We start from the raw sequence: 25272 nt of genomic DNA on the forward strand, positions 1-25272 counted from the left end.
TCCAACCCAACCTGGAGTCCCAAAAAGAAAAAGTGAGAGCCATTCTCTGCAACTGAGTCTATCTTTTCATCCTCAAAAAAAGTCTGGAATACTAATATACCACAATAAAAAATAAATAAAACACCACAGAATATGTTTAATGGCCAAAATAAAACACAAAAACTGCTGTTTTTATTTGAGTTTTTATGCTTAAAGCGTCCCCTATGATTCAGGTTTTGACACCATGCTTCCTCCGACCCACACACACACACACACACACACACGCACAAACACGTGTCCTTGAGTGTTGTCTCAAGCTCAGGAGGCCAGACAAAAGCATATATTTTTAGACGCAGTGTCTCTAAAGCCAAGAGCATGACCGCTTCCCCGCCTAATCTGATAAAGATGTAGCTGTTTAATGCCATAAATTGGAGCACATGAGCAAACACCTTCCCTTCAATTAGCTGCCGTTGCACAGCAATCGCGCTCAGGATTGAGAAAAGTCTTTACTGTCTGGGATTTCCCAACCTAATGGGTACAAATTTGTAATTCGAATAACTGCTGGATGCTCTATATTTGATTACGAACCCATCTGCGCGGCCCGGTAGATACAAACTATGGTGTATTTCAAAGATTACAACTTTATTCCACTATATTTTCACTTTTGAATGGTTCCATGAGAATTCCTGCAGCGTTAATGCAGAAAGTAAATAAATAATTATATAAGCGGAGCATAGTGACACACAATATATGCTGCTGCCGCAGCAGCAAATAGAGTGCCCTTTTAATTATGCAGGAGACATCCGAAAGCAACAGCACTCCTCACACTCCGGGAAGCAGCTCAGTGAATACACCATATTAGAGGCTGTAACAGACAGAGAGCCTGGGAGGGAAAAAAAAGGGAAGGGGAGAGCTGCGGGGAAAAAAAAAGGGAACTGAAATGATTTGAGATGAGAAATAGTGGTGAAAAAAAAAACCAGATGGGAGTTACAGAGATGTGAAGACAAGTCAAGGCACAAGCACACTATTGTAAGTAGTATGATGCAGCAGAGGCTGGGGGGGGGGGGGGGGGGGGCACTGGACCAAAGGCGGCAATTGGGGAAGTACAGGATACAAACGAGTTCTATACTCGACCATTGATGGATGGGGTTTAAAACAGAGACCCAACAACGGACGCTTATTGGATATGCGATGACCGGAGCAATACAAGTCTTCAATGCCAAAGGAATAGAACTGAAATAAAGTAAAAGAAAGATCAATATTTCATTAAAACTGTAATGTACAGGGATGGTGTTATTGTCCCTTAAAAAATAAAGAAAAAAAACCCAAAGAAAATCGACTTGTTCTAGAGGGTTTAAAGGGAATGTCTCTCTACCGTTGTAGCGGAACATAAGGATTGTTTCCCAAATCTCATGGAATTAAAATCTCTGATCAAATACAGCCTCCAACTGTAAAACTTTGGTTGGAGGCTGTGCAAAAAAGCTATACAAAAAAAGTAGAAAAGAGGCCAGAAGAGGTGGATATTTGCACGCAGGCAAAAAGATAAGACGCTGAGTTGCAGTGACGATGTGAGAATGTTGCTGTCCGATGGATTGATGCAAACCACAAAGCAAGGTGGAATGTTAATTAGGCCTCCTGGTTAGGCGTTTCCCCTCTAACAGCAACTCTAATAGTTATAAAACCACAAGCAAGTTGATTTTTCAACCTTTTTTCAAATCTTCTGTTCCTCACACCTTCCCTTTCATAAGACGAAAGGGCAAGCAGTGTAACCGCCAGAGGGGGCAGGTCATGGCTTGACACTTCTAAGGACAGTGAGGGGATTGTTGCCAGCTCTCATCACCCAACCTTTGGGATGTAATAACTGCAAACCAAGTCCTTATGTGAGCTGTCTGCAACCCTCAAACACATTTTTGCCGGGGTTAGTAGCTTTGACGCCCCTGACGGAAAAGGCAGCCTGCGATGTGAGAGAAAACAGTCAAACATGTTTAGTCGAGGGGGTAACCGAATCCCCTACCCAGCCCTCTCTGAACCTTTTCCATTTCTTCCCACATAACATGTGAATGGCACTCCAAACCCCAAACTGATCAATACCACTAACTTGACACACATTAGCACCATAAAGGCAACAAGACTACTGAGACTAGCACTGTCAGAAAGCATTATGGTGGAAAGGACACTAAGAAGAAGAAGCAGGAGACATTTAGGAGTGGTGGAGGGAAACAAGGGACAACTGACGTGAGCTTTTCTTACCTGTTTGTTGTATTTGTTGATCGTCTGAGTGCTGTACTCGGAGCAGTGGTCAGATCCGAGGGAAATGTTATCTCCGGTGCCGACAAAGGTGTTGGCAGGGGGCAAGTCCTGAACTGCCTGGTGCTTTTTTCCCGCTGTCGGTGACTGTGGGTGAAGTTGGACGGTGGGAAGAGGCGAACTGGACTTGTAGTGCCGTGCCAGGTCTGGGCTCCCCGGCCCGCCGTTCACCGAGCGGTACCTGCCCATGCCGGGGCTGTCCGACAGCTTCTCGCTGACGCCATCGTAGCGCTGCCCATTGGGTTTGGAGGCCTCTACGGTGACGATGCTACTGTAGAGAGGCTGTTTGGACTTTTGTTTCTTTTTATCCTTTTTAGGCTTTTTAGACTTCTCATGCTGCTGCGGCGTAAAAAAGTCTTCGTGATCCTTCTTGCCAGCCTCGTAGCCGTTCTTGTTTTTTGGACGGCAATAACGGGCCATAACAACGACCAGAATGATGAGGATGACAGTCATAATGCCTGACACCACTCCAATTACAATACTCAGACGCTGTTTGCTTAGATCATAGTTGGGGTCCCCTGCAATGTTAGTGTTCAGAGATGTGCTCAAACTCCTAGCCACTTGGGTCTCCACTATTGTGGAGTTAGATAGAGTCTCATTAACATACACATGAACCAAGGTGGTGGTGCTCTGAGAGGGTTGCCCATTGTCAGTCACCTGGACCACTAGTCTGTGGAGGCCATAATGCTTCTGCTCCAGCTTAGCCATCAGCGATATGACCCCAGTCGCCCCATCAATCTCAAAAAGCCTGAAGGGATTTCCCCCGATGATGCTGTAGTTGAGGTCTGCATTTATCCCAGTGTCTGTATCTGTGGCTATTACCGTTCTGACCACCGTCCTGACAGTACTTGAGGGAGGAAGGAGCGTGTAGGAGCTGTTTATGGGGAAAGTTACTGTTGGAGCGTTGTCATTTTCATCCATGACAAAGAGCGAGACCGTAGCAGTGGCTGATCTGGGAGGGTCGCCCCCATCCACAGCTTTGACGCGAAATGTGTACGTAGTTTTCTGCTCTCTGTCAAAGGACAGGGTGGAAAAAATGGTCCCAGTCTCATTCTCGATGGAAAAGATCTCCTCCTCTTCCTCAATAAAAAGCCCCATTTCTGCATTTTGCCCTTTATCTGCATCAATTACAGTAACCATGCCAACTGGGCTGTTTGGATCAAGGTTCTCTTTGACATAGAAGGTGAAAACATCTTGCATGAACTTTGGTTCATTGTCATTCTTATCGTCCACAAGGACAACCACGGTTGCAGAACCCTGAAGGGTGTTTATGCCCTTATCTTTAGCTATTACTTTGAATTCGTAGCGCTCTTTTTGCTCTCTATCCAGGTTGGTGTTTACTCGGATGTCTCCACTGTCTGAGTCGATAGAGAAAATCCCGTTTACTGATGAGTCTAGGGAATAGGATATTTCCGCATTCTTTCCACTATCTGCATCAGTGGCTGTCACTGTTGTCACCCTCTCGCCAGGAGCATTGTTTTCAGGGAAAGACACCTGAACTACATTTTTGCTGAAGATAGGAGGGTTGTCATTAGTGTCACCCACTTTGACCAGGAGAGAGTTGTTACTCGTGAGACTGGGGCTTCCGGAGTCCACAGCCACGATGACCACATTGTATTCCTGCGTGGTCTCGTAGTCCAGTGGAGCAGAGGTGTGGAGGAAATATTTCTTCTTGTTCTGCTCACCCTCCATCTCACTCGCTGGTTTGAGCTGAAAAGGCACATCCCCTACCACCGTACAGGTCACGATCCCGTTTTCTCCCTGATCCCGGTCTGACACCTGTACCAAAGCGATGGGCGTGTCCACAACCACGTCTTCGGCCACGTTGGCCACCCCGTCTTTCAGGAAAATGCGTCCAATTTTGCGGATTTCAATGGCGGGGACGTTGTCGTTTTCGTCTTTGATGTTCAACACCACCGTTGCCTTGTCCATTTTGGGGGGCTGACCTCGGTCACGGGCCATTACCGTAAACCTCAGTTGGCTCACTTCTTCACGGTCGATGCGGTGCAACACACTCAGCCACCCCGTGCTCTCATCCAACCTCAGCAGCCTCCGCACTGACTCTGTGGCCGCCCCAAACACATATTCAATCTGACCGTTAACCCCGACGTCTGCATCGGCTGCTTTCAACTGTAATATGGGGGAGCCGGGGGAACTGTTTTCGGGCAAGTCGGCTTCATACACGCTCTTCTCAAACCGAGGGTTGTTGTCATTCACGTCAGTGATCATTACCCTCAAAATGGCCTGAGAGGAGCGAGGGGGGTCTCCTCCGTCCCTAACGCGCAACGTGAGCTCATAGGAGTCTCTCTGTTCCCTATCAAGGGCCCCTTTAATAATGAGTTGAGGCTGCTTCTCTCCATCAGTGGTGTCAGCAACTTGGAGTTCAAAGACACTGCTCCTGCTCGCTCCCTCATCAAATCTCCTTTTCCCAGAGTACGAATCCCCGGAGGACCCAGAGCGCCTCGAGTTTTCCCCATTGTCCTGAATGAGCTCATATCTCTCAATCCCATTTCTGCCAAAATCTCTGTCTGTAGCTGTGGGCAGCAGATACAAGGTTCCAATGGGTCTGTTTTCCTCCACAGACAGTGTCAGGACAGGGGACGGAAACGACGGGGTGTTGTCATTTATATCTAAAATGATGACTTTCCCCTCGAAGAGGTCGACCCAGCTCTGCGCCGGCCCGATCACGGACACTTCGAAATCTATAAAGCACTCGTTTTCGTCAAATATCATTTGGCACTGCTGTAGTTTCTCACGGTCGATCCGCTTCTCGTTGGTGGTGAGCTCACCTGTTATATTGTCTATTTTGAAAAACTCCGACCCCGACTCCAGGGTGAATGTCACCTCCCTGGACCCGGCCACCATCCCCAAGTCTGCAGCCACGTTGCCCACCCTCACATCGGCCGGTCCCTCTTCGGCCAAACGGTACCGAAGCACCTGCTTGGCAGCTGGCTGATGCGCAAGCTGCAGAATGAGCATGCAATAGTACAAACAGTCCACTGCAGCAGCATTAGTCCTCATCGTTTCCCTTGTTGAAATGAACCTCCACTGAAATAAAAATTAAAAAAAATGTCAAAAAGTGTTTCACTGGTGGAGAGTCTGATGGGGAGATGGAGTTTATGAGTAAAGCTCCTTGCTTTGGGATGCGTGAGACTTCATCCTCCGGACACTTCCTCCATCTGCTGCAGTGGAAAGCGGCAAAGTGCACAAAGCTCCCCTCCTATAGTAACTGCTATATTTTTTTTGTTTAAAAAATAAAAAAGGTAGGAGGAGAAAAAAATGTAACGCCAGAGAGGATCCACAAAAATGTTGATTGACACGCTCGTGAAAGCCAAAAAAATTATTGTCCAAGCGTCAGCAGAAAGTCAATTCAGTCCACGTTGCTCCGTTTTACCTACACTTTGTGGGATTTTTTTTATTTTGTTTTTGTTTAGAAATGTCTTCTTTTATTTCTGGGTGAGGCTGCACTATTCCTCTGTTTGCAGATGAAGGGATTCGCTCAAATGCCCGCGCACTTTCCAAACTCCTCCGCTGGTGAGTGCGGAATGCACGCGCGGAGCTGCAACCTGCCCGGTCCGGCTGCCGATTCTCCTCCAAGTCACTCGCAACAAGCAGAACGGAGAGTCTCTCTGCCTCGCTCTGTCCCTAAAAGATGCACACGGGAGGGAAAGGAGAGAGGGGGGCAAATATAACCAAAAAAAAAGGTTGTAAAAAATCTGAGATGTGGATAAAAAATAATGGAAGAGGGGGAAAAAAAGGCAAATCCAGCGAAGCTTTTTAGGAAGCGTGGGTTGAATTCCCGGCTGTCTCCAGCATGTTCATCCCCGCTCTTTCACCTGCAGACACGCCGCGCGTGTTGGCAGCCCCTATCTGCAGCACTGTGAGAGGGATTCACAAATGATATTGCAGTCGTTGTCTCCCCCCTCTTCGCTCCATCTCCTCCCTCTCTCTTTCTCCCTATGCCTTTCCTGCTCTCTCTACCCCCCCCCCCCCCTTCCCTCTTTCCCTCCAAGCAGCGCACGTAAACAAGGTCGGAGTTGGTCTGGATCGCCGGGTCCGGAGGGCAGCAGAGAATCTGCCCCTCTGTCCTATAAAAAAAAAAAAGGATGTGCATTCAGAGGGTTTAATCGTGTGCCATTTTCTCGCACGTTCCGCCGCGCGTCATTGCGCGCACCGCCACACCAGAAAGCCGCTACTGTCTGAAGTCCACGATTGTCACCACTCTTGGGTTTTTATATTATTTTGTTTTACGCATTTGGCTGCGAGCCAGTGTGTGGATGTGTAACTTTTACGCACTCTGGGGGTCGACACAAGTTATGGTGACGCAACGTCCAGGTGACTGTGGAGCGGAGCGGCGTGGGGAATGCGCACTGTATCCGGCGGCGCACTGATCCATCCGCTCCGGCCGCATTTGCACACAGAAGGATCGCCAAATTGGCTTTTCTGGATCAGCTTGGAGAAGGGGTTTAGTTTGCGGTCATTGTGGTGGAGCACGCGCCTTTGCGCGCGGCTCCAAATGCGCAGTTATCAACTTGAAATAATTAAAAACGGAAAAAAATAAAAATAAGAGATGATCTTATGCGCGTGAACACGGATTTCCCAACACTTATGACTTGGAAACTAGTCTTTTAATGGCTGCACGGACATCGAAGCGCTGCATGCGCGCGCGTAAAATTATACAGTGAGTGAGCGTAATGATTGAGAGAAGTAGTGAGGGACAGTCACGGAAAGGGGGAGTGAGAAATAAAAAAAAGCCCAGTCTCAGCAGCTGCACCTTTCACAGACAGCAGTCTGAATTCCAGCAGTGGCTTTATCCTTGCTGACGAGCGCCCTCTATTGCCAAAATGTCATCAGAACCGCAGCAAAGTGCTCTGAAAGTGGCAGGAAAAACTGAATTCTCATGTTGCACGTTTGCGGCAAGCACTCAGATGGATCCGTCTGCACACCAGGACAACAATTTAGAGGCTATTCTGCTCAAAGAAGGAAGAAGACGCTTCACTGTTTGTCAAACTGTCATTACAAGGAGGAAGAGAAGAAGGAATCCCCGATGAAGAAAAATGTGCCAAAGCAAAATAGTGCGAATTATGTATGACCAAAAGCTTAAAACCTTTAGAGTTGCTCTAGCTGAGAGTTTCTTTTTTACATCTGAATTGATGGAAGTAAATACCCTTCCAGGCATACAGCTTCTTCAAAAGTAAAGCTATTTCCCTGTAGAGGCTTAAATGTAATTTGACAGTTGATGGGAAAGCTCTTTCATGCGCCGACTTTTTTAGAGGTTCCTTCATCAATTCAGCCATCTACCATGACGCTTTGTGTTTAGAAGAAGCTGTGAAAAGAAGAAAAACAGGTGATAGTGTGGCAGCAACTGTAAAACAAATCCATCACTTTCAAAAGAGAGACTTTAAAGCAGCTAAATCATCAGTCGGGACCAAAAAGGAAAAGCATATTGATCAGAGGAATGATGTAAAAAGATCTGGACCTCCACAGTAAAGACGGTAGGTAATTGCTTGATCGCTTCATCCTCTCCTTCACGACATCGAACCAAGGGAAGAACACTCACCAGGAGGTAGACATCATTATCCACGTCTACCGAAAACAGGAGGCTTCACAGGGGTTCACCGCAAGCTGTAGACTGTTTATATGTCGCAGCGTCAGATGGACGAAGCTGATATTTGCCACAAAAAGGCGGGGAAAAAAGATTTCCAGCTCAGAGTTTTACCTGAACAAAGGACAGGAGTCAAAGAGTTGTCGCTGATCTGAAGCAGATGCTGTGTGAATGTGTAAATGTTAGGCCCTAGAGTCACAACTAACCAAGTTACGGGTGAACATGAGCAAAAAATGAGCAAATCTGGTGACCGGCATAATATTTTCAGACCGTGGACCACTCTGTGAGACCATGAAAGGAAAATGTTCATGCACATTTTTTCTACGGACATGCTGCAGGCGACGGGTCGTAAAGGACACAACACATAAGGGTAATTAGGGGGGAATTGAGACGCAGGCGTGCCGTACAGATTTTTTTTTGTTTTTCAACAGCCTTGGAGCCCAGTAGCGGTTTTAGGCACGGGCAATACGGGCGATTGCCCGGGGCGCAAATTTCAATCATATTTCTTCCTCGTGCTTAGAAGAAAAGAAAAATTGCGCCACTATCAGTTTTCTATCATCTATTATTTCACAGACTTTGGAACGGCCTAAAACCAGTGAATCGGCGCCCCCGCAGCTGCGTGCGCTCCTGTCTTGGAGAAGGAAAAGGGGAGGGCTAGTGGGCGCAGGCTGCGAGGAGCGCTGCCTGGATAACGCAACACCTGCATCATCGTGTGCCCTTGGTTTACTAAGCTCATGTATATAATGTGATTATTTACTAAGTATTGTATAAATATTTATTATTACGTGTCTTTACTGTCATTTAGTTGGCATCAGACATAAAGACAGCAGGTAACGCAGGCATTAAAACAGGACGTCACACACCAAGAAATGAACTTATTGATAAAAATGATGCCAGGAGTCCAGCGCTAAAAAGATGAGAAAATTTGATTTCTTCTTATAATTTACAGGCTTTGTTGGTTTTGTTCTGCAGGACGTTCATATTTGTATAATTTTGACAGAATATATTTTTATGGAGTGCAAATTATTAAACGTTATTTAAGGTTAAACTTGATTTATTCTGGATTAATATTCCTGTCTGTTTTTATTCGCATTCATGTTAAAAAAAAAAATCTGTTTAAAAGGTTTAAAAGTTTAGCTTTAGTGTGTTCAATAACTGTTCATCTAGTTCGACCCGCAACATAAAGTGTGTTTTTAATTTCGGCCCCCTGTGTTTCTGAGTTTGACCCACCTGTAATACGAGTTATATAAAATGTTAAAGATACAGACAAAAGAATGTCGTCTAAATTATATGTGTGCGGGGGGGGGGGTTACTCGCCTGGGGAGTAAGTTAGTGAGGAACCGCCACTGATGGAGCCCATTAGTAGTCCTTGTGCACCCGTTGCACTGTCATATAGTGTTTAGCCTGGACTGTTCCTACCCAATGTTAGCCCTGTTCAGTTGAAAGAGGCTTGGTGTGAATTATAGAAGTGGTGGAAATATTGCGTTAGACTTTTTCTTTCACAGCTCTCTTCTGATATATGAAATACTTAAAGTCATATAATTCTGGCCGGGTACAAACAGCAATTATTCGTTTCTCCTTTATGATCAATTTTTCAAACGGTGGAAACTTCCATGAGTGAGGAGGGACTCCATCTATACGTCACTACCAAATCGAAGTCCCTGATCGGTCAAGGTTTAACCTGGTTTAACTTTCAAGGAGTGTTCAAGAGCCACATGTTTTGTACGTACAGGCCAAAAATGGTTAAAGAAACTTGTGTAGTGACACGTGACGTGCAGCATTAGGGCACCGCACCACTGTCATAAGTATGGGTAACTTAAATTATCGTTACAAATACTTCACACGGCAATAGTACGTCCCATTTTCATGACACGGCCGCACAAGCCTCAGGAGGACTGCAAGACACACCTGCCTAGGGTCCTCCACAGGTCCAACGTCCACCCAAAAACCTGAAGCACCTGACAAACATCAACCGAAGCCTTAAAGAAATATGCAAATGACTAGAAAGGCCAATAATAATAAGATGTTCCATTAAGTGGTGTACTGTGGCTCTGATATCGTGCCTACCATGTGTATCTGTAAGACACACCCCTTAAAATGCATCTTGATATGACCATTCTTCTACGACTTTCCAGAGGTTTGGACACCTCCAAAACCCACTGTATCTGTACAAGTCAACATCTATACGGGTGCATGTGACTACACCTGTAAGCTAATATAGAAAACAATTAAACTTCTACGTCGGATAATTAGTGTCAGGTGTGCCTACTGAGGAATCTGTTTTTCTTTTGATTTAGAAATTGCAGAACAAGCAAAAGAATAAAAAATACTTCAATCAAATTTGCTGTTTTTGACGTGTTATTCTTGTATTAAAATCTTGTCAATTATACTCCTTTTTTGCTATTTTAACCAAAGTCTATCAACATTTGTTTTTTTTCTGAAAAGCATAGTACTAGGGATAGGAGTATCAATCCAAGGTATCGCAATATAGATACCTGTACATCACCAATTTTAGTATTTACTACACTATTAAAGTATTGATTACTGATTCATAAATGAGTAAATAAAAGTGTATGTGTCATTTCTAGATGTATTTGGTCATTAGGTAAGTTACTCTGTTTTTTGCTGAAATACCCCCCATGTCCATGACATATTGAACTGCTTCGTCACTGCACAGTGTAGGTGATTTTAGAAAGAGCGGTTTAAACACATTAAAGATGTTACCCGGTTAGTTTGTGATGCTTTTTATGTTTAGAATAACATAAAATATGTTTGAGGAAAAAAAATTACCAATGACAAATTACCAGTAAATGGTATCAGTGACTGGTGTTGAACATTTTATGTAAAAAGTCATCGGTATTGTATCGAATCTTAAAAGTTTGGCATCCCTCATTGCTATATCCCTTGTGCTTTCTTGTGGGGTCAAGGCAGGTTAATATCTGGACCCCACTAGACAGTTCGCTGAACCTTTTTTCTTCAATGATTTGTGATCTTAACTGGTGTCCATGGATTACATGAAATCCTCTTCACCTTTATCCACCTTTGTCATGGTAGAGAGAACACGTCATTGAAAGGGTGGGGTCATCTGGACCCCACAAGATAGCACAAGGGTTATGTTAGTCTACTTCTCAATGTTTTCCTTTGTTTTTGCAATGATGTTAAGTTTTAAAGCCTAAAAACAAATGCAACACATTCATGTTATTGTTATTGGAGGCTATCTTGTTAAATAACCAAACCAACAACTTCATCAGGCGATACAAAGGAGCCAGGGATGTCATGGAGACAGAAAGAAAATGACTTTGTACCCCAAGGCAGATGCAATAAAAGTAAAAATGGACTTAAAGGGGATTGGATGTTCGCCGTAGCTGACAACACAGTGATGCAGGGTTGAACATCGTCACTGAAAATCCCGGTCACAGATGTGCGTAACCTGCTCTGAAGTGGATGAGTGCTCGGAAAGGATGCAAGGGAGAGAGAGCACTTGGTGCACTTACGTAGACCTCATCCGTGACAACAAGAGCAAAAAACGAGTAAATAAAAAAACATGACTCCCACACGCTGACTGATACTGATTAAAAAAAGCTTTTGATCAGGAGATTAGACATCATTTCGCTCCCAAATAGGACGCGCTTTGGACTAAACGCGGTGCATGTAATGCAAATGTGCGACCGTGGCCGCTTAACCAAAACGGCTTTAGCCTCAGAAAACTCATCTCAAAAGGGGTTCGCATCTTCCTTTACTTCTGCCTATTTTGCCCGTTGCCCACAGACAGCCTGGAAGCATTAATGAAATGTGGGGAGAGAAAATGAAAAACTGACATGATTGCACAGTCTGCTGAATTAATGCTTTCCATTTCATAAACATAATGCAAGCAGGAAAGTCTGTCTACCTTATTTACATTTTTTTTCCTGTTGGTTAATGCTTACTGTAATATTGTGACACTGTGTGAAAGAGATTTGCAATTATGGTGGCCGTTAACATAAAATTACACCTTTGTTGTCCAGCAATGTGGGAATGAGGCTATTCAAATGACATATGGCTACACAAAAATATGCCATTTTGTTATTATGGTTAATTCAATGATTTGACATGTTTTGCTGAACAGGAATTTGTCAAATCTGTATAGTTTTTTGTCTGACCACATTTATTTAATTGAAATCCACAGCCACAATTTGGAATCTTTTGCCATCAAAGGTGGTGTACCCCAAGGCTCTGTATTTGGAACATTTTTTTTTTTTACGTGTGAGCCTTAACTTTAATTAAATTAATGCACTTTTTATTTTGTTATTTAACTAAAAAATACTTTCTTTCATGTTTAAGCGGCTCAATTTGTGGTCACTCAATTGGTAGAGATCAAAGCAGGAACTCCACAACTAAGTGTAGAAATTTTAAGGAAAGAGTAGAAATATAGGATATAAACTTTTTTATTTTGGCGGGACTCCATTTACAGATAAACATGAAACCTTTGTTGGGACCAGTTTATTAACAGAGTGGAATCCCTTATGAATCAGTGGAAATGTTTTTTACGCGACTAGAATTTTCCGGTAAGGAGAAAAAAGTGTGGAACACTAGTCTTTCACTGGTTCTTAGCCTTAGATTTATTTTGTAGAAAAGGAAGTTTGATATATTTAAAGATAAGAACTTACCAGTCTTTCCAAAGAAATTGTGTTAGGTATTTGCACTGCTTTAACACCCCTCAGTGCTTGCACTGGAGATGAGAACTAGAAATATGTACATTATTGTTTGTAAACCAGAAATAAGGATTTTATTTCTTATATTTATTCAACTAGAAAATGCAAAAGAGTGCAGCTCTTTCCAAAAGCAGGTAACTGCCAAGTTGAGAATCATCTAACGGCTCACTTCTCGCTGAAGCTCACAGCTCTACAAGCCAGAGGAATACCGCCTTATGTTAATTCTTATTCACTTCATGTTTACAGAAAAGTAAAATCGTTTGCCCAACAAGTTAAAAGGCACCAAAAAAAAAAAAAAAAATCAATCCAGCTGCTGAATCTTCACTCATATTTTGAGCTCAGTTTAAAAGAGTACTGCTAATTTGAAGTGCTCGGGTGCATATGTCTGCTTGCCTAAGGTGGTTGTAAAAGGCACAAAACTTTGACCTAGCACTTAACATTCACTACAACACAAATCAACACAAACTGAACATGCACCGTTCAGTAAGGTGTTCCTATCAGAACAGCAAATCCAATTTAGATTACTGTAGCCATTTGGTGCAAAATCGAGTGACTTTAAACCATTGGGACATGTGGACAGAAAAAATAAGTGTTTAGAATGGGCAGACAGGCAGAGGAGCACCCCGGCAACCTCTTTACAACAGGCAAACGGGAAGAGGAGTGACCTAATTAGAACAGGCAGACAGGAAGAGGGGGACACTGCAACCTCTGTAGAACAGACAGACAGGAAGAGGAGCGGCGCACTAATCTATTCACAACAGTTTAATAGAAAGAGAAATGCCCCAGCAACCTCATTTAAAAAGGCAGACGGGAAGAGGAGCACCCTGCTACCTCTTTAAAACAAGCAGACAGTAAGAGGAGAGCCCCAGCGACTTCTTTAGATCAGGCTGAAAGTAGGAGGAGCACCTAGTGACCTCTTTAGAACAGGCAGACAGGAAGAGGAGCGTACCCGGAACCTCTTTGGAACAGGGAGACAGAGAGTGTGGCACCCCAGTGACCCCCTCAAGACCAGGCAGAAAGAAACAGGAGGACCCTATAGTGACCTCCGTAGAACAGGCAAACAAAAAGAAAGGTTCCAAAAACAACCAAGACATGATAGTGCTTGATGTTTGCTGTCGTGGCAAAATAGGGCTATCAGTACAGTACAAAAAAAAAAAAAAAAGAAAAACAACCTTGTATTCTGGAACTCAGGGGGGTTGGTCACCGTTTTCAAAATGTATTACACAGGACCCAAATGCAGAAGAACATTGGTATGACAGAAACTCAAATCATGTACGAAGTGGACCAAACAAGACAAACTTGACTCCAGAAATAAACTAAAACATATACTACTGACGTAGGCTTCTGTGCCTTCTACATTTTAATTTACCACTGCATTAGCATTAAAGAGACAGTGTCAACATCTGTGTTCAAGGGATATCTCTTTGTTTTCTTGATATGTACATATATCTATCTATCTATCTACCTACCTATCTACCTACCTACCTACCTACCTACCTATCATCCATCTATCCATCCATCCATCCATCCATCCATCCATCCATCTATCTATCTATCTATCTATCTACCTATCATCTATCTATCTATATATATTATTTAAAACGTTGCATATGCTTCAAAACAGCATGCACACTTTGTGTTTAATACTAAACTGAGTGGATTCCCACTGGTAAGGGTGGATTTTTATTCTGATCGTCTGCTTCTTTTGCAAAGTGAAAATGCCCAACCGAACCCGGGATGGTCTCTGTTAGGTGTAAAAGTAAACCATGGAGTGATTTTTATCCCATTATTCCAAGTGCAACACTCACTGTTTTGAGCGTAAAACGGTCAACATTTTGTGCTCAAGACATCATTTTGCATTCAAAACAGAAAAAAATACACTTGAAACTCAAAAGTATGTGCAATCAAAACAAATGCAACTCGAGAGAATATCTCCCTCTTCTGCGCTCGAAACAGAGCAGGGCACAGCGTTACAAATGTGCCCCAAAAGCCAGACCATCACAGACATGGACATCTGATTGGTCAGGAATTCTTCCAATTGTGCACAAACCTGACCCAGTCTATGAGTTGATTGGAAGAATTTCTGACCAATCAGCATCAATCTTCCTGTCCATGTCTGTAACTGTCCCTTGTCCTGCCCTGTGTTGTGCTCGAAATAATGGCACAAAAATCACTCCTTAGTAAACTAGATAGAAAACAAATAACTTCAGCCCTGTTTTAATAAAAGTAGCAAAATAAGTCTTACATTATGAGAATCATTTTGTAATTCTTATTAAAAAAAGTCTAAAAATGTCTAACAAGGTACAACTGATGAAGTAAGGAGGTACGATCTCCTGATTTTTACTATCCTCTGTCCATTTAAACGAGCCCACCTTTAAAGACTCATCAGTTGTTGGCACTGCCAGATAAAAAGGAACCAAAGTCTACATAGCTATAGTGCTTCGCCTACAGTACTGTGGCACACGAGTCCTTATCCTTTGTATTTTATCAGTCTCAATCTGTGTGGGTGCTAGCATTCATTAACACTTCTTTTTCATATGTGCTGGGTTCCCTTTGTAAGTGTGGATTTGAGTGTGTGAACCTCCAGCCGCAGGAACGAAAACAAGAACGTGTAAAAAGTCGGCTAGAAGGCGAGTGGGCAGCCAGCCAGGCCAATCTCAGGCAACTCTGTAGTGCTGCCCAAAAGGTAATGTGTCACGGCATCTTCTGCTTTGTACAGCACAAAGAAGCATCAACAAAGAGGGGGACTCAAAGGCAACGTCCGGCGCTACCGTGGTGGAGCTCAGCGAGCCTTTCTTTCTCTCCAACTCCCCTCTGGCAAGCGTCTATTTTGAGACTCCCGTCTCCTTGTTCTGCCGTGTCCCTCTGGGCTTTGGAAGAAACGGTGACGAGATCTCTGCACAACAGGTTTGTTCAAGATTTTTTAATGCCGACCAGGACAGTCGGCACGATTGGTGAAGAGGGAAGTGTGACTGGGCTGCCGCTTGTCTCAAAAACATTCAACTGTTGCCGCTACTTTAATTTTTTATGCATTTTGACAAAAAAAATAACGCCAGTTGCATTTTGTGTTTGGCCAAATACAAGTAGAAAAAAAAGCCGATAACTAATAAAAAACAATGTAATATGTGAACTGATGTAAAATGCGATGATCAAAATCCAGGGTTTCAGAATAAAAGTAATGGAGCTGTTGTTTTGTTAATACTACACTTTTCTTGCTTTTATCTGTCAAAGACAGACTTTTAACCTTTTCCTTTTTTACCATCTGGCACTCAATTTGTTATTCTTCTGGCTCCAATGTAGATGGAATGACTTCACAATCATCCATGCTGGGAAAAACTAAGTCCAAGAAGCATCTGCTGATATACTGATACCATAAACCAATATAAATGTAAACAAATGACTTCTCTGAACTTCCTGTTTCCTTGTATTTTATTGTAGCCTCTGTCTTTTGTTTGTTACCTTTGCGGTTTTCTCACCTGCCTCCAGAATGATAGGAGAAGAGTATTTAAGCCTTTTAACTATCTTTAACAGATTTTTGCGGTTCTAACTAACACACGCCCAACTTTAAGGCTAATAAGTTAACGATAGAAAAAAAAAAACATTGTTTAAATTGTTTCCCTTCTGGCCAATCCCTTCCAGGGATGCCCTTCCAGAAACAAAACTGTATTATTATCCGGGCTAGGGACAAGTGTAGGGAGACCAGGATGTGGGCCCCCTTGTAGCTACATAGTTAGACGGTTGAGTGAAGGTTCTTGCCCATGGACCCACACTGGATGAAAATTCATTGCATCCCCTGGGAATTAAAAAATAATTTCCGAGTCCTGCGCTTAAACAGCTGAGCTATCCAGCCGGTGGTCGATTGTTCAAATAATGGCAGTAATTTATGTACCCTTACAAAGTGCCTAAGGAGTAGCGGGACCCTGGTTGGGAATCACTGTTTTAGAAGTATGAACTGTTAGAAGCATTTGCAGTGGGTCACTAGTGGAGGTAGATATTAGGAAATTGGACGATCAGAGTGTAGTCTGTGTGGGCGTCTTACAAATACTTTATGACATGCTCAACAGCAGCTGGATAGAACAGCTGGTTAAGCTGCACATGGGAATTTAGGTTTAGATACCTGGCGGTCGCAATGAGTTTCATCCAATGTGAGTCCTTGGGCAAGACGCTTCATGCTACTGCCTAACTATGCAGCCACAAGAGGACCCAAGTCTGGGTCTCCCTGTGCCTGTCCCCAACCCGGATAAATTACTGGGTTGTGTCAGGAAGGGCAAACGGCGTAAAAACTCTGTCAAACCACCTGTGCGAGTACCTTGAGAGATATGCCAATTGGTGAACAACAACTTACCACACATACAATTGTGCGTTCCTTGAGGTGGCTGTATGGGTTGTGAGTTAACTGCAAAACCTGTGTACCCCTTACGATCCTCCATGGGTCTGGGCAACCCAAAATCGCTGGGTTTGAAGTCGCTGCATTGGCTCCCTGTGCGTTTCAGGATTGATTTTAAAGTTATCTTAAAGGTTTATAAATGTTTCTATGGACTATTTTATCATTTACATAGCGATTTTTTTTTTCTTGCTCCAGTGCTTCCTCGTGGGGATCCATCCTTCTGAGGCACTAACGGCTCCTCCTGTATGGCTACCCAAGCCGTTCAGCATTCTCATTAGGCCGGCTGGGGTCCTTCTCTGTGGTCTAATAGCTGTAAAATGGGCCCTGCGCTGCTGTGTTGGGCGGGCGCTGTGCCATAGACCCCCGTGGTTGGCCTCGGAATAAATGTATCCCCATTACATTGTTTATGCACAGCAGTACCGAGCCAGCCTGTTTCTTTAAGCTGCACTTCTTACGTTTTTTAATAATAACAATGGATTGGATTTATCTGCGCTTTTCCAGACGCTCAAAGGGCTATCAATGTATGTCCACTATTCATCCAATTATCATTCGTTTTTGGTGATGGTAACTACTGTTGTAGCCACAGCTGCCCTGGGGCAGACTGACAGAGGGGTGGCTGGCAGTTCACGCTTACGGCCCCTCTGACCATCACCGGGACATTCATACACATTCACACATCAGTGGAGCCACAGGGTGACGTGTCTTGCCCGTCGGGGGAGCAGGGATCGAACCGCCGACCCTTCTATCATGCTCACGACCTGCCTGAGCCACTGTTGTTTTTGTTCAGTTTTGATATAAGGGTTTTATTGGCAGAACTGGGCGGGTGGAGGGAGGAATCTGGTGAGGGAGTGGTGCCAACTGTATTTGATTGTCCTGTGTTTTCTGTTTTAAGGAATTTTCATATTTTATGACTATTTTATTTGCTTTTATGTAAAACGCTTTGTGTTTTCAACTGGACTGACGGGCGCTACACAAAAAAATAAAGTTTGAAGTCTGAAAAACATGCTGCACCTGTACGTGTAAACCTACATATGACTAGGGCTTTCCAAAGGAGGTGCTCCCCCCGCCACAAAAAAACCAAACACCCACCAAAAAAAAAAAAAGTCGCTCAAAGCAGCTTTTCTAAAAGTCTTCCTTCAGTCGGATGAAGGTCGCAGCAGCGTCGACTAATCGTTTGAACGTCGGTTGCGGTTTTTCCAGTGTCAGTCTCTATAGTTCAGTTCGTCCTATGAGAGCTCTGGACTTGTCACAGAGAACAAGAAGCCCTGTAAATCTGACACTTAAAAGGACAGTTTAGCACAATAACCCCTCTAATTATGAAACGCCCCAAGCCATGCAAGAAAAGAAAAAGAAAAAAACCACCAGATCATGCACCAGTAGCCACACTATTAGAGTGTGGCGAGGCAATAATAAGGATGAATTACTCCTCCCTTTCCTGTGACCTAAAAATTGCAGAGCATACTAAATCATGCCCTCCGTGTCAGTGTCTGCCTGTTATTTGCATACATTAAAGTGGGAGTAGCGGCTCTGTTTCGTGACACTCGCGTGGTGGCGTGTGGACAGCCAAAGATTGTCCCTCAATTTCTCTCAACTTCAAAAAAATAAATATTTGTCGGGGGGGGGTAGTCATTGGCGATGCATAGTTACTTACTGAGTGCCCCTGCTCTGTTTATATGCGTGTGTGAGAGTGGCTGTTCGCCTGTCTGCATGGTCCGCCAGTGTGTTTATCTGTTTATGAGCAGCGTCTGAGTGCTTTCTCTGCACCATCCCACTGTTTCAGCAGAAACTGAGCTGGCTGTCAAAACAGGAATGAAATTGTGGTGAGGCAGAAAAAAAAAAAGAAAAAGACAAAAAAAAAAAGCTCAGCAGCTCTGAGATATATCTATTCTTGCTCCTCGCTTCCCTCAAGCTGCTTGTAGGAGACTTCAAAATGGCTGCGCCCCATGCCACAGAGTGGGCTCTGCCCTGTCAAAACGTCTTTGAATGGAAAACACAGACTGCAAAGTTTCCTCCCTTCTTCCTCTCCCCCCGTTGTTTTTCTCTCCTTCCTCTCCGCTTGCCTCATCCCTTTCTGTCCATCCTTCATCACTCATCGAAAGGGCATCTCATCCTCACCAGAGAGGCTTTCATTGACTGCTGCCTTTACTCAGAAAAACTGGCTCTTCCTCTGCCTCTCCCTTTCGCTGGAGCCCTGCCAGAGCTCTCTGTCTCAGCGAGGTAAGGTATCTGCCAGTCACTCAGAGGCCCTTTCCTTTTTTCTTTCATAAAAACATGATGTCTATCTCCCGGGTCCTGTCTGGGAAACCGCGCAGGTCTTGGCACCTTTGTCAGGAGCGATTATGATCTGTGCAACCGACAAAATCACAAACAAATGGACAGTTAGAAAAAGTTAACAGAGGGGTTCTTTGATGAGAGAACAGATATATTTTATTTTAATTAAAAAGAATATTTTGTTTTTTAGAGAGAGACGCCAAATCCATTCAGAAGAATTGCAGGCCTTTTACATTATTTTGTTGCAAAAACTTCTTAAAAGTTCTTGTAGCCTGATGACGTCGCTATATTACAAGGTGCGCTGATCCGATCATGGCTAAAGATTAAGCTTACTCTGTTTTTTGAAATGTTTTTTTTTCTACAGTCTAAAAGGTACATTCACATCGCATGTTCTAGCGACCACTTTCACCAAGAAGTCTATGTAAATATGCATATGTGCACATTTAAGGCTTCTGTGTTCAAAATTCAGACATTCATACAAGTTTTCCAAGACTATTTTTGGGCTCTACGTACAAAATGTGCATCCACTGAATACAATAAAGGGCCTATTTTATGTATAATGTCATGGTGCCTCTGTCAGTTCTCCTCCCCCTCCCCTCTCTGCTTGGCCACTGATTCATCCCGGCTGCGTCCACTCACCTCATCACGCCGCCAGACCTTCTTAAGGAACTTCAGGACCAGTATTCATTGCCAGTTCGTTGCCCCTGATTGTGCTTAGTCTGGTCTTCGTAGTTTTCATGCTATGTACTTTTTGCTCTCGCCTCACGAACCTTTGCCTTGTCTTCAGGACCTTCAAAACCACAAGTGGACGTCAGAATTCTTGGCTACCCAAGCCGTTCAGTATCCTAAGCTACCCACCTCACCACAAAGCTTCGCCGAACCTCCAGCCACGTCACGAGCCATCGCCGAACCTTAAGTCTCCTCTCGCGCCCACGCCGATTCTCCAATCTCGTCGCCTTCCTGCTACGCCTCTACACCAACCACATCGGAGAAAATAAAACTCCTTGCTTACCACTACTCACCTGTTGTCTTCCTTCCGGGTTCCAGCATCCGTCATGACATATAATCAACTTTTTGCGCTTTTAAATGTTTTATAATGTTCATTCCTCACAAGAAAACAATCCCAAAGGTTTTTTTTTGAGCAATTAACACACTTCTGAGTATTCCTCTAAAAACCTGCGCTCTGAGCACCAGCCCCTCCCAATCCACAAAAATGAGTGGGTTCTCACATTGTGACGTAGACAAGTGAGGAACACCCCCTTCCAGGAAAAGTCTGCTCTACCAGCTCCACCCCCAGGCCAACAGACACACCCACTTTCTCCATGGAGCTAATCGCTGTCATTTTCATAAGCGCAATATGAATATCCATCTTTGATCTTAAAATGTTGTATGTTGTTTGTTTTTGTGGGCGAGATGCAAACACGCTGGCGAGGCCGACTCTAGGTTGACATCATGAAATAGGCGGCGCCCACAAAGAGAAAGAGTCGGTGCCTCTGAGATCGAGTCGTTTTATTTTCGGGTGGGAAAATAAACTGCAAAAATAACTCTTATTTCATTTTTTAAAAATCGTTCTTTAGTGTGCCATAGCTAATATATTATCATACACATGGATATAATTTACTCTGAAAGACTTAAGAAAAGGATGATGCAGGCACTGCCCTCCAGTGGTTTAAATTCTATTTATCCGATAGGTACCGGTTTGTTAATGTAAATAGACAGTCTTCTCATTGCACTCGAGTTAGCTACGAAGTCCCAAAGGGGTTCAGTTTTAGGACCCATCCTGTTTATGCTTTATATGTTACCCTTAGGAAACATAATCAGGAAACACAGCATTAATTTTCACTGTTATGCAGATGATACGCAGTTGTATTTATCTATTAAACCTAAAGAAAATGACCATATACAGAAACTGAATGCCTGCATCAGAGATATCAAGCCCTGGATGACAATTAATTACCTCCTCCTGAACCCAGAAGAAACTGATGTTATTATACAAGGTCCTAAAAACCATGCCACAATTTCATTATTTATACACATTTGAAATATTTCAGCTTCATACATCATGTCAATCAAAGTACCTTTCAAAATTTTACTCATCAACGGTGCAGCTGAATGAACTACAGGTTCTTGGAAGATTCTTTTTCAGTCAAGCGCTGTACTTGAGTGAAATTAGTGGTATTATGTTATTGCAATCTGTCAAGTTCTTCATGAGCTTAGACTGCCTTACAATTGTGTGCTTTATACCCTGCTTTAACCACCAGCCAGTCTTATAATAATATATACTGATGGTTTTTTTATGATGGTGTCAATCATGTTGACAGGCAGCGAGAAAGGCCTGCGCTACTGCTTTTCCTTGCAGAAATTATGTGCTTTTAAAAACCTTCAGTTCTCCACAAACTAGTAGAAATATGTCTAAACAGTAGAGTCTTTTCAATGGTATTCAATAAAAAATAAATAAATAAAAATCACATTTAAATATATATGTAGAAATAATTTCCTTATGCATGCATCTACCCATCTTTACCTAAAGGCTGCGCTATGAAGGCAAGTGTCCTATGACGATGTCTACAAACCCATTCTGCCTGTGCTTTTCATTTTAACTACAGGTGGCTTCATCACATGTAGCCAAAAGGAACTGCCTAATGGCCATTTTTATTTGATAATTGGTCATCTTGACATTTCAAATTGTCTCCACAATTTGTTCATCTCTGTAGTGAGTGGCTCATTAATTAGAGCGGGCCTGTGTTGAGCTCATCCTTCCCGGAAAGGATTTGAGGTTGCTGGTGAATTACATGGATGGCATTCCTTTAGACGTGTTCATTAAAACTGACACTTTTCGCCTAAATAGTCCAACATAAAAAAGGTTTAGAGCAATTAAGAGTCCAACGGGTTTTTTTTTTTATACAAATGTTTGAAAAAAAACTGTCCTTAAAAAAAGGGCCGGTGGTTCTGTGAATGCTGTTAAATGTAGAAAACCTTGGATTTTGCAACAGTATGGCAATGTGCCACTCTTAACTTCCTAGCTTTGGGCTATGTGAGCCAGACAGTGTTAGTGCTTACTAATTTTTCATATATTAATTAGTCAGATGTAAGAATGTGAAAGCCAGAGTTCACAGAAATGTGCACTGCCAGATAGTGAACTCCCACAAAAATAGGTTACCTGATGGGACATGGCAGTCCACAGAGGGGAGGCCAATGTTCTATATAGATGGTTGGATGTTCTAAACCTTATGTTGGGTGCTAGCACTAGGGTTTAGAAGATAGAAAACCCAAAACAGTATTTTATTGGTGCATAAAGAGATGATGATACCGCCAGCCCTCGTAGTGTCCTTGGGCAAGACACTAAACCCCACATGGTTATCCCTAGTGCTATCTTGTGGGGTCAAAATGACCCCACCCTTACACTGACGTGTTATTCCTACCAGGACAAAGGTGGATAAAGGTGAACAGGATTTCATGAAATCCATGGCCACTAGTGAAGATCACAAACCATTGAAGAAAAAGGGTTCAGTGCACTGTCTAGTGCAGGGGTGGGCAATTCCAGGCCTCGAGGGCCGGTGTGTCTGCATGATTTCCAGATACTCTTGCCCTACTCATGGCTGATTACCTGGTTCAGGTGTGTCCAGCCAATAATCTTGCCCTACTCATGGCTGATTACCTGGTTCAGGTGTGTCCAGCCAATCAGAACATGCCAGAGCAGGGTATGCTGGAAAACATGCAGGACTGCGGCCCTCAGTGCCCACCTCTGGTCTAGTGGGTCCAGATGATCCCATTCCCAACATTAAAGTACCTTGGATAGCACAAGGGTTAATGGGTGGCAACAGCGTTCAGAAGCAGAGCCACCACCAGTATGTAAATGTGTGATTGCACGAGTTCAATGGGACTGTAAAAGGCTTTAGACCTTCTAAAAAGGTAAAGCAGCATATAAGTATACACTAGGAGTATCCACATCCAGGCCTCAAGGGCCAGCCCTCTGCTGGTTTTCCAGAAAACCTTTATCTGCTCTCTCTTACCTGGATCAGGTGTGTTTAGCCAATAAGGAGCTCCGATGGCAGGTTGGTTGGAAAACATGTAGAACCTCAGCCCTCAAGGCCTGGAATTGGACACAGTTTATTATTTTATTGACACGGATACTCTGAAAGTGTGGCAAGGCAAGGCAAGGCAAGGCAAGTTTATTTGTATAGCACAATTCGTACACAAAGTAATTCAAGGTGCTTCACAAAACAGAAAAATGCATTAAAATCACAATACATCATTGAAATAATCAACGTAAAATTTACTTTAAAAGAAAAGAAAAAATTTGAAAAATGATTTAAAAATAAAGGAAGGGAAGGAAAGAAAAACCGCAGATAGGACCTTTCAGTCATATACACGGCTAAACAGAAATGTTTTAAGTCTAGATTTGAACATGAACACAGAAGAGGCCTGTCTTACGACTTCAGGGAGGCTGTTCCAGATTTTAGCTGCAGAATATTGAAACGCTGATTCCCCTTGTTTAGTTCTGACTCTGGGAATCAACAGGAGGCCAGACCTTGAGGTCCTCAGAGTACGAGATGGTTCATATGGCACTAACATGTCAGAGATGTGTGGACAGTATAGGACTGGAGGCCTATGACTTTATTGGCAGACCCAGATTTATATCCCAAAACAAAGGCGCCGTATGTCCACACAAACCCACGACAGACTTGAGGGACACGTGTGTGGAAGATAAGGGTAGCTTGACCACTTCGCTGTTGCAGCTGTCCTTGACCCATAAACCCTTAAAATCTTTGCACCCGCCTCGCTGTAGCTTAAGACTGCAGAAATATAACAAAGTACGAGAAAAATAGAGTTAGCATAATTGCTACCCATCAATTGAACAGTGCACCTGGTATTATAGTGACTTTGCATTTTGGCTTTCTCCTGTCATCCAAATGTTACTAACAAAGATTTGCACAACAGCGCAAAGCTACTATTCTCTACGACAGAATCAGCCGATTTGCTTCGTTTGCATAAGTATTTCACTTATATGCAGTGTTGCTGCTTTCCTTTGCTTCAGAATCTTCTGGAATTATGTTAATTGTGCAAACTGTTGACGAGTTACGGTAGTGGCAAGAATATCAACATTGGACAACAAACACAGACAAAAACAAAATAACACATGCTGTTTGAACTACAGATACTCCTTAGCTGTTTTCCCACTAAACATAATTCCAACGGATTCTGGTGCGGAGAAAAGCAACTTTGAGACAATATGCAATTGTGTATTGATGTGAGATGTCGTAACAGCGCAAGACCTTTGGTTTACATTAATTGCGTGAATATTTCACTACTTTAAAATGTTGTACATCAGCACCTAGCTGCTTTTTTAACTTCAGAAGGCATTGGAGTTATGTTACTATAGATTAGCTTTAAATACTGAATTGGTTTGTACAAATATACACCTTGTGTGTCCGAAGATGTATTTATTAATCTATTGTAACTGTAGAATCTGTCCAGCACAAGAGGCCTTTAGCTTTAATCTTTGTGCTCAACTCCTGGACAGGACAAGTTGGGGGAAAAAAAAGGAATTACGTTAAGTCCATCAACGGTTGAAGAGTTACAGTTGTCCAAAGTAGAATAACACTGGAGCTAACGCTGAAGGGCTAAAGGGTTAACCACGCATTAACTCAAAAAGGGGTGATGACAGTAATCAAACAAACCAGATCTTGTTGGTCAATCTGACTCGGGCAGAGCACAGATTGCCCCCGTTGGAGTCTGTCTTTACTAGCCATCATATTAGATTTAATGCCCGGGCAGCGCAGAGAATGTCTGTAAAGTTAACTCGGAGGAAAGAAGAGTGAATGCACTTGTGAATGCTCTCAGCTAAGTGAAGCATCAGACCAAACCATCAATCTCAACAAAGCTCATCTCAGTAATAATTCATTTTGTATTCTGAGAAATTGAAAATATTGATTTGTAATAGCCAGCACCCCACACCCCGTCTTCATTCAGTGCTCCTTGTCTGCCAGTGAGGTGAAAGAATTCTCCTGGAATCACTAACATCTGTTCCA

General features: G+C 43.2%; 1 protein-coding gene across 5 annotated transcripts in view; it reads right to left on the reverse strand.

Moving 5' to 3' along the window:
• Positions 1–6218, reverse strand: part of pcdh7 (protocadherin 7) — a 150918-nt gene extending 144700 nt beyond the window's left edge. Inside the window, exon 1 of one of the 5 annotated variants that reach the window (XM_011487540.3) lies at positions 2230–6216. In XM_011487540.3, coding sequence (XP_011485842.1) covers positions 2230–5307 — 3078 coding nt within the window. In that variant the 5' untranslated portion in view covers positions 5308–6216. Of the gene's footprint in view, positions 1–2229 lie in introns of all 5 variants that reach the window. The other 4 variants (XM_011487539.3, XM_004079819.4, XM_011487542.3 and 1 more) reach the window with 4 other exon arrangements.
• Between the last annotated feature and the right edge of the window lie 19054 nt (positions 6219–25272).

This window comes from Oryzias latipes, chromosome 18, assembly GCF_002234675.1.
Source record: "Oryzias latipes chromosome 18, ASM223467v1".
Lineage (NCBI taxonomy): Eukaryota > Metazoa > Chordata > Actinopteri > Beloniformes > Adrianichthyidae > Oryzias > Oryzias latipes.